Here is a 9,277-nt window from a genome sequence, read left to right as displayed (position 1 = left end):
TGACTGACAGGGACAAGCTGTAGTCTCTGACTGCTTTGTTCTGTTTGACTCGAGGTGCAAGTGTTGACATCTCACCGGGCAGCCGGCAAAGACTTCCGGCAAATGAGTGGCAATGAAGAGCCCCGAGGCTGGCGTGAGGCACAGGAAGTGTCCCCACCAAAGGTGCTACAGGTTGAGCATGACCTGAAGATGGTGCAGGAAAAGAGGACACATTGGGGGGAGGATGAGCACTTGAACAAGGAGCTGCAAGTGTGTCTGAAGCCCTTGGAGGGGGAAAGGAATCCTTGAGAGGAAGTAGAATGGTCATTGTGGCAGTGATCCTTCAGAAAATCCATGAAAATGGACCATGAATCTGGCTATCCACTCGAGTAGAACTAGGCTTGGTTTTGACCCATCCAGTCTGAGAAGTGGACATCAGAAAAAACCCACTTAAGAGCCCTGCATGTTGCTGACAGCACCTTCCTAAGGGCTTGCATTTGAAATGGAATCTCAGGCCAATCTCTGCCAGGCACCTTTCTGACATAAACTCATTTCTTGTCCCAGATCTACAAGGGCTTTGTCACCAAACCTGCTGCAGCAACAGCATGGTCTAAAGGAGCTTTTGCTCCCCAACCTGAGAAGCGGAGCCGGGGCGGTTTGTTCATCTCCAGTGCTGACTCAGCTGCTGCTCAGCAACAGGAGATCAAGGATGACTCCCTGGAGCTACTGAGTACGTCTGCTGTATTTCTTGTCTGAGGGACAGTCTATTGTGTGCAGGTGTCAGCATAGCTGTACCAAATGTTTTTCCTGAGTTTGGTGTCCCAGGGACATTTAGAGACATTTCCCCACAGGAACTGCTGTAGAAAAGCAGTCTCTGTGCTGGCCACCTGTGCTGCAGAGCTGTCTGCCTGGTTGTTGTTGTTACCCAGCCGAACACAAAGGGTTCAAAGCTCCAGGCTCTGGGTCTGCCTTTTGAATCTCCTGGAAGCTGAGATATCTGCTTTAAAGTGAGCATCTTGCATTTTGTTTCCCTCAGGGAAAATAGTGAACATGGAAAATCCCATGATGAAATACACGGAACTGGAATATATTGGCAGAGGGTGAGTCCAACCACAGTTACTTCTACATAACCATGGGCCAGGCGTTTTTCTGGTGGAATATCGATCCAGTGTGAAGTCAGGCCAGCTGCAAACAGACATCTCTCCCCATGTTCAGACACTGGGGATAGATTGTCCCATCTCTCAGTGCTGCTCTGAATTCGTGAGTGTGCCCAGAAGGCATTGGCAGAGACACCTCCATGCTGCCAAGTTCTTGCCGGCAGCAAGGAACAGGACCTGGAAAATCTCCTTGTCTCTCAAGTGTGGGACAGTTCTGTGTTAATTTCCTGAGCATTTTTGTATATCTCCAAATCATACAGCCACACTAATAAAAGGGGAAGAAACGTGCTTGCCTGAAAGAGCAAGATACTCCCTGATAGCTGTCAGATAACAGTTCTCAGGAACATTTCTTTCCAAAAGATTGCTGAAGGAAATACCCCATGGTCAGGATAAAAACTGCACAGTTTAGAACCTGAAACCCAAGGTGAAAGAAGGAGCTCTCCTTAGGAGCTGAGGCAGTAAACAGCAACGCTTCAGGGACAGGCCCAGTGCCCATGCACTTGAGAGGAAAATGCATCATCTGCCTTCGGGCAGAGCCCGCCTGCATCCGGCAGGTTTTAGGCATTTGCAGCAGAGATCTCCTCTGTGGGCTGGCTTTCACTGCAAGATCTGAATGTCTTCTCCTTTCTTTGCTGCTTTTTTGTTTCTAGGACTTTTGGAGATGTTTGCAGAGCACTTGACAATGCCACAGGAGGACAGGTAAATGTCAACATCTCCCGCAGGTCCTCTGGTGTGAGCAGCTGTGGCTGGAGCTTTGAGTAGAGCTGTGCTGAAAAGGCACAAGAAGCACAGACTGCTACCAGCCTGCAAAATACATTTGGGAAAGTCTTTGTCCTTCTCAGCTGCCAGAAGGAAGGCAAGGAGGGCAACAGTTCCTTTCAGGGAAGGATGTGCTCATTCGCTCTCCATTGCTAAAACAAAGGTGGTGCCTTTGAGCATCTCACTGCTCTTTGGGGCTACGGCTTCAGAGTCCTGAATTCTCACTTCTGTTTGCCAGCAAATGCATCTGAAAGTTACTGGTAGTTCCTTAGCCACCTGCAGTGCTGCACTGGAGAACTGCACGTAGGGAGAGATCTGCACAGCATCCCTAAAAGCCCTAAGCCCTGCCCATAGCCCGAGATGTATCCAAAGAGTATTAAGGCATGGATTACTTCTTCTGAATCCCAGACAAAGCAGCAGGGAGTGTGCTCAGAGCTTTGTGGGTGATAGTTGAGACACCACAGTTACCAAGTGGACAAGGCAAAACCTCAGTGGCCACGTGTCCTGTAAGTGGCCTCCAAGGGAGCAGAGAAATGGGCTGTTGCAATGTCAGTTCCTAATTACTGCAATGCCCAATCACAAGGCAGTTTGGCACAGCTCGGCTGTGGCATTGCAAAAGCACTCGCTCCATGTGCCTTGTGGTCTTGTGCCGCCAACTTCTCAAGTTACTCATTTTCAATGTCATTTTAGGTGGCCATAAAGAAAATAAATCTCCAAGGACCGAGGAAGAAGGAACTAAAAGTCAATGAACTTATGCTCATGAAGACAAATAAGAATCCCAACCTGGTCAACTATTTAGACAGGTGAGTTGTTGTGAATGTTTGTTTACATATTGCAAACATGCATGGTAAAATTCCACTTTGTTCACTGGCAGAAAATAGAGCTGTAATTATTGGTTAATTATTATTGCTCTGCTCATCTCCAGTGGATGGGAAGAGAGTGCATCTTGTCTGCATGAGTCTTCCCCGGTACACAGAGTTCTAAAATTATTCAAAAACCTGCATCTGTCATATCTTACTAAATCAATAGCCTGTAAGTTCACAGCCACCACATTGTTTTGGGGCTTGATTTTTTTCAAGAGTCCTCTTACATCCAGATAAACTAACATGGATTTCCCTTGGATTGTGTCCCCTCTTTTCCATTGCTTTGCATGCCAGGAAGACTAGGTGCTTATTTCCAGAAACACACAGTTTGACAGGCTTTTGATCTGTTCCTAACCTGCAGTTTTTACTTGCTGGCTATTGAAGACATCTCCTTTTTTCACAGCTGTGCCTTTCTTCTTGAGACAGATTGCAAACAACGCACAGCCTAGAGGGAATGTCTATTCCTTTCATTCTGTCCTTGTCACAAAGGGACTTGGAAACAATAGTCAATCAAGAAAACAACCTAGCCATGCATGTTTATCTCCATGCTCTTGTTTCCTTCTTTCAGCTACCTTGTGGATGGGCAGCTCTGGCTGGTCATGGAGTACATGGACGGAGGCACTCTGAGCGATGTCATCAGCGAGACCTACCTGTCTGAAGATGAGATGGCAGCCATCAGTAGGGAGGTCAGCAATCCCACCTGTGCTGCCCAGGGCTTGGGCAGGATTGTCTGGGAAACAGGGCTCCGACCTGGAGTGATTTCATGTGCCAAGCTTTGTTTCTGTGTTGCTGGTATGCTATGGGCAAGTAAAAGCCTCTCAAGTGAAATGCCTGCCAGTGCCCCTGCACTCACAGCAGTTAGTTCTTGTACTCATATCTCCTACTGTTGTATTCTCACTCTGTCTCTTGGATTTGTATTTGCTGTTCTCCATCTTGCTTCCCTAAACTTTCATCTCCAGCCTGTCTGCACTGCATTCCTTGCCTGTAAAAGCAAAGGTGCTGGTGGCAGCATTTGAAATGATCAGCAAAATAGAAAGAGAGACTCATTTCTCATAGTCCTCAACTGGAAAAGGACAGTAGTGCAGCCAAAATGCTCTTTGCTTCAGGAAGGTGACTGTTGTGATACTTCCAAGTCTGTGCTGAGGCCAGCAACAAAACCTTTGTCATGCAGCCTCCCACCCCAAAGTGATCCACTTCACACCAAAGGGAGGGACTTTTTCTTTCTTGGCAAAACCCCTCACTTGTCCTCTGCATGGAGAAAGCACATCCACAGCAGCAGCAGTCATCCTGGCTGGTTTGCAGGGGACAGTCTACAACAACAGCAGCTGCTGTTGCTTTTTCAAAAGCTGACATGCCTTTTCCTTAGAAAGGTCCTGCTCTGCAAGTGGTGGAGCAGCAAGCTCTTCCTCGCAATGGCACTGTGTTCTGCCATTACTCGCCATTCCCCTGCAGAGGGAATCTTTTAGAGCTGTTTCCTTTCTTGTGTAATGAAATGACATCACTAATTTTTGCCCTCCTGTTTCTGTTTTCTCTCTCAGTGCCTGCAAGGCCTGGATTTTCTTCACTCGAACCACGTGATCCATCGAGATGTGAAGAGCAGCAACATCCTTCTTAGAACCGACGGCTCTGTCAAGCTGGGTCAGTGTATTCTTGGTCAGGTGCAGCATTCCAGGGATGTGGGCTGTGGGGCTGCTTTGAGTGACTGCCAGCTCCCCAGCAATGGTGCTGGTGGCAGTGCAGGGCCCCCCAGTGTGAGCTGATGACACAGTTGCAACGTGCACAGAGGTATAAGGAACCACGAGAAGTCAAGAGTGGCATTGCTCTGTGTGTGTCTCTTCCAGAGGGAGGGAGCTACAATGTAAAGCTTCAGGGGAATGAAGGCCACTGCTGTGAGCAGCTTAAAACACCTGGGTTTTTTTGGAAGTGGTCAATTCCATACTTCCTTGTCTAAAGCCGTGAGGAAACAGAGCGTGGACAGTTCTCCAGGAGACTCAACAGCACATTCTTAGACTGAGAGTGGGGAATTCTTTTGCTTGATTTCCTAACTTGAGCTGGCTTTCATGGTATGTTTTTTTCTCCACAGTTGACTCTGGCCCCTTTGTTCAGCTCACCCCTGAGCAGAGTCGACGGAGCTCAGTGGCCGGCACTTCTGGGTGGATGGCACCTGAAGTGGTGACAGGTCAACCATATGGCCCCAAAGTGGACATATGGTTTTTTGGAATCGTGGGCATCGAAATGGTGGAACGAGAAGTCCCTTACCGGAACAAAACTGTTTCGGTAAGGTGCAAATACTCACTGATCCTGCTTGTCTTTCTCACCTGTCCCATGGTCAGTGTGCCATTGGACAAAATCCCATTGCCATCTGCTGGCACCACTTCCACCAAGGTCCCCTTCTAAAAATGTCCCTGCAGCACATCAGCATCTGCTGTCGATTTGGTTGCATCAGAAGGGAAGAGGAAGGTAACCAGTTCAGAAACCTAACCAGTTCAGAAACCTGCCATTTTGGCCTCCAGCCATGCCTGACATGTCTGATTTGCTTTTTGAACCCAGCTTCAGTTGCTGAAGGACAAGAATTTTTCAGTGGAGAGGTTAGACATGTGATAAATAGCCTGAGAAATGGAGGTTAGACCTTCCCAGTTTCAATTTTATAGAAAAATAAAAAGAAAAAAAGAAACAGAAAAAGAAGAAGAAAAAGAAAAAGAAAAAGAAAAAGAAAAAGAAAAAGAAAAAGAAAAAGAAAAAGAAAAAGAAAAAGAAAAAGAAAAAGAAAAAGAAAAAGAAAAAGAAAAAGAAAAAGAAAAAGAAAAAGAAAAAGAAAAAGAGAAAAAACCACCAAAGCTATGCCCAAGTAGTTTTGTGTAGGAGCGATGGTGGGTAGGACAGTCAGGGTGGACAGAAACGAGAGATCTTTGAAGCCAGGTCTTGGAACTTTTGGTTTATTGCAAAGGGCGTGGCTGCAGGGGCCCTGTTTGGAGCTGCCAGCCACAGCTCGGAGCAGGCCCAAAAGAGGAGCCCAAAAGAGAGACCTGAAAGAGCGACGAAGTTCTGGTTACAGCCCACTAAATCTTCTTCTGTGCTGAATATTCTAATTGTCACTAACCAATCTAGTACAAGATACAGATCCTATAGCATTTACCTACAGCCTATAGGAATAATTACATTACCATACTGTGTTACATTTTAAACCTTAAAAACTACTCTTTGCACCCTGAAGGGGATTGCCTTCAGCCAGCCATACCATTGTTTTCCAGTTGCTCAGTAACTAAGGCTAGTAACTATCTCAAAGCTTACTTTCATTTCAATCTCGCTTATAGTTTCCATATTCTAAAAATCTTTTGCCAGATTAGAAGGTTTTCCTGTTTCATCTTCCCCAACACTTTTGCTTTCTTGTTCTTTTTTTAACCACAGCACATCAATTTTCCTCCAAACTGTAGCATCTTTTCCCAATCCTGTGGGTCTTCAAAACTTTCAGGCTTTCAAATCATCTGTACATTGTTCAGTCATGCGTGTGGGTGGCCTGGATAAGTTTAGGATGTGTTTTTCTCCGACTGCAGTTAGAATTGTACACTAAACTCTTGGCTGTTCCTGGGTACTTTAACAAGTTGATGAGCTTGCAGCCAGGTGCCCGGGGCTGGGATCCAACGTGGGCGGTTGATGCCGGTGCTGTGTTCCTTTACCACAGGAGCAGGGCCACCCCTGGCTTGCACAGTTCTAAGGACAGTGAGGACTCCAGCTCCCCACCATGTCCAGTGGCTGAGCACAGCTGCAGAGAGACAGGATAAAACCCTCTTTGTGACCTCTGGGGGTGTGGGAAAAGGAAAGAAAGCTGCCATATTTATACTCAGGGGGAGTGTGTTTGCTGTTTTAGGCTTGGAAATTTTCCTCTGGCTTGAAGAGGATAATAACAAAGTCTTTTTGGTCACCATCTATTTCAGGGCCACCAGCACAGAGCTGTTAGTATTGTGATAGGCATTTTTATGGAGACCAGGCCACAGCCTGGTGCCATGGAGAGCCAGCCAAAACCTCCCATTTCTTACCCAACACTTTCTGCGATGGGGACACCATTAATGCATTGACCTGAGTATCCAAATGAGCAGAGGGGGACCATAGGGATGGCACTTCTTCTGATTTGACCTTGAAAAGTTTTCCTTTTGCCACATAAAGAAGCTGAAACTTGCAGCTGAGAGACAGAGCTGCAGGTGGCTCCTGTGTGCCCAAGCAGGCATTTTCATCCCAATACATTTGTGCAGGCATCTTAAACTGTCTGTGTTGAATATGAGATTCCAAATGTTTGTTTCCTTACCCGAGGAATACCTGGCAGGTTTCCTTTCTTGCCTTCCACGTACCGCTGTTTTCTAGAAGAGGACAAGAAGCTCGATGAGTTTTGGTTTATGACCACTGTGCTTAAGGGACCAACAAGCACTGCAGAGATGCCTTTCATGTACTAATCCTTGGAAATAGTAGAGTTAGTTAGTGTAGCAGAGTCCGTCTTCTCAAAAGCCTGTCAAGCTGGTGCAAATCCTCTGAAAAGGAAACATTTTTCCTTTGCTGATGTAGTTCCCACTAACTAGGTCAGTCAATGAAATCAGCTGCCAAGGCAAGATCTGCTGAATGCTTGAAAAGCTGTGGCTGCACTGGGGTTTGGGTTTTTGGTTGGTAAAGGAAAGTCATCTCTGGGTCTCTCCAGGGCAGTTTCTGCAGAGTGGAGCTTAAACAATGGGATCTGAGAGAGCAGTTACAGATGGGAAAGAAGCTGGAGCCTGGTGTTTCCTTTTCCTGCAGGCTCAACTCCTGATAGCCAGAGGAGGGAGACCAAAGCTGCGGCAGCCCAACCGATGCTCGTCTTGCCTGCGTGACTTCCTGAGCTGCTGCCTGCAGACAGACGAGGCACGGCGCTGGTCTGCCAAGGAGCTCCTGCAGGTAAAATGCAAAGGGGCTGCAGGTGAAAGAGTGTCTGAGGGATGGGCTCCTCCTCCACTGAGGTCCAAGGCATCAGATGAGCCCCCGTTCCTCCTCACCTCCACTCTTGGTGCTGTTCAAATGAAAACAGTGAAGAATCCTAGACTGGGCTGGGCTGGCAGGGCCCTGTGAAAGTCATCTGGTCCAAGTGTCCTGCAATGAGCAGGGACATCTTCAAAGAGATCAGGCTGCTCAGAGCCCTTTCCCCCCTGACCTGGAATACCTGCAGGAATGGGGCACCTACAAGCTCTTGGGACAACCTGTGCCGGTGTTGCACCATGCTCCGAGTAAACAAGTTCTTCCTCAGACTTACTCTGACTTGATTCCCATTTTGTTATTAAAAATATTTGCCTGCATTCTATTGTTAACTGGCCCTGATAAAAAAGATGTCCTCCACTTTCTTCAAAGCCACTCTGAAGTCTTGGAAAGTGGCAATAAAGTCTCCCTGGGGCCTGTTCTTCACAAAGCTGAATAACTCCACCTCTCTCTGCATTTCCTGAGAGGACAGGTGCTCTGTTTTCTGGCTGTTTCTGTCACCCTGTTTTGTAATTTGGTGGTGTGTTCCGTTTTATCGAATGGCAAAAGACTGAAGTAGAGCAATGCAGGGTACAGAGCCATGAAATGGTGGTGGAGGAACCCAAGGAAGCCAGTCCTGGCAGAGCAGTCTGGAGAGATTTGGCTGTGGGCAGGAGGGCTGTGGGGGGCTCACTGTGAGCCTCTGAGGGGCCCTGGTTTCTGCCCCCCACCCCACCCTTAGAGGTTTCTGGCACGCAGACAGGGGCAGCTGAGAGGGACTTGTCCCAGCCCCATCTGCTGCCTGGCACGCTCAGGCAGAGGGGAACTGGCCCAGGCTTACTGCCAGGCTGTGTGGCAGAGAGGGAACTGCAGCAGCCAGCGCCACTCGGCTGGCCCTGCTGGGAAGGAAGGTGCCATCCAGCACAGGAGGGGCAGGGCATGGAAAGGTAGACACTGCTCTGTCTCCCTGTGGAAATTAGCACGGTGCCTGTCTCTCAAAGACAGGGACCTATGTGGGTCATTGGAGTTTCCTGAAAGGAAGAAACCCCAGGGACAGAAAGCACCATTTCTAGAGCACTGGCAGGGCAAAAATCCCAGCTAGATGGAGAAACCAGAATAAAGGGATAAGTGGGATTCTGGGCCAGGTTTGCCTGTGATGGCAAGGTCCTGCACAGGATGACAGGGGAGCAGATGTCCCCGTCACTCCTCTTTCTGGGTCTTTCTAAGTACCAGAGGAATCCTGATTGAGTCTGTGAAGCACTGAGCTTGGAAAGTCATGGTTCACTGTTCTTTTTTTTTTTTTCTCCCTGTGGACAGCATCCATTTGTAACATCAGCCAAGCCCGCGTCCACCCTGGTACCACTCATCAACGCAGTGAAGAAGGAGAAGAAGAAGAAGACAAGAATCTAACAGTCAAGATATTTTTGCCATAACCAAGTTAGAGTAGGATTGTAGAGTAGGACTCTAAAGTAGGATTATTGAGTTGTTTTGTAGTATGGGTTTATAGAGTAGGATTGGAATTAAATAAAGTTTCTGAAGCATCAA

At 47.6% G+C, this 9,277-nt stretch overlaps 1 protein-coding gene across 1 annotated transcript in view; it reads left to right on the top strand.

Moving 5' to 3' along the window:
- LOC128822611 (serine/threonine-protein kinase PAK 3-like) overlaps positions 1-9,277 on the top strand; it is a 68,801-nt gene extending 59,524 nt beyond the window's left edge. Inside the window, exons 9-10 of the mRNA XM_054004373.1 lie at positions 7,541-7,678; positions 9,050-9,277. Of these exons, the coding sequence (XP_053860348.1) occupies positions 7,541-7,678; positions 9,050-9,142 (231 nt within the window). The 3' untranslated portion in view covers positions 9,143-9,277. The remainder of the gene's footprint in view (positions 1-7,540; positions 7,679-9,049) is intronic.

Source organism: Vidua macroura, chromosome Z (genome assembly GCF_024509145.1).
Source record: "Vidua macroura isolate BioBank_ID:100142 chromosome Z, ASM2450914v1, whole genome shotgun sequence".
Lineage (NCBI taxonomy): Eukaryota > Metazoa > Chordata > Aves > Passeriformes > Viduidae > Vidua > Vidua macroura.
Note: the sequence above shows the minus strand (reverse complement) of the source record. Positions and strands in the feature narration are given on the sequence as shown.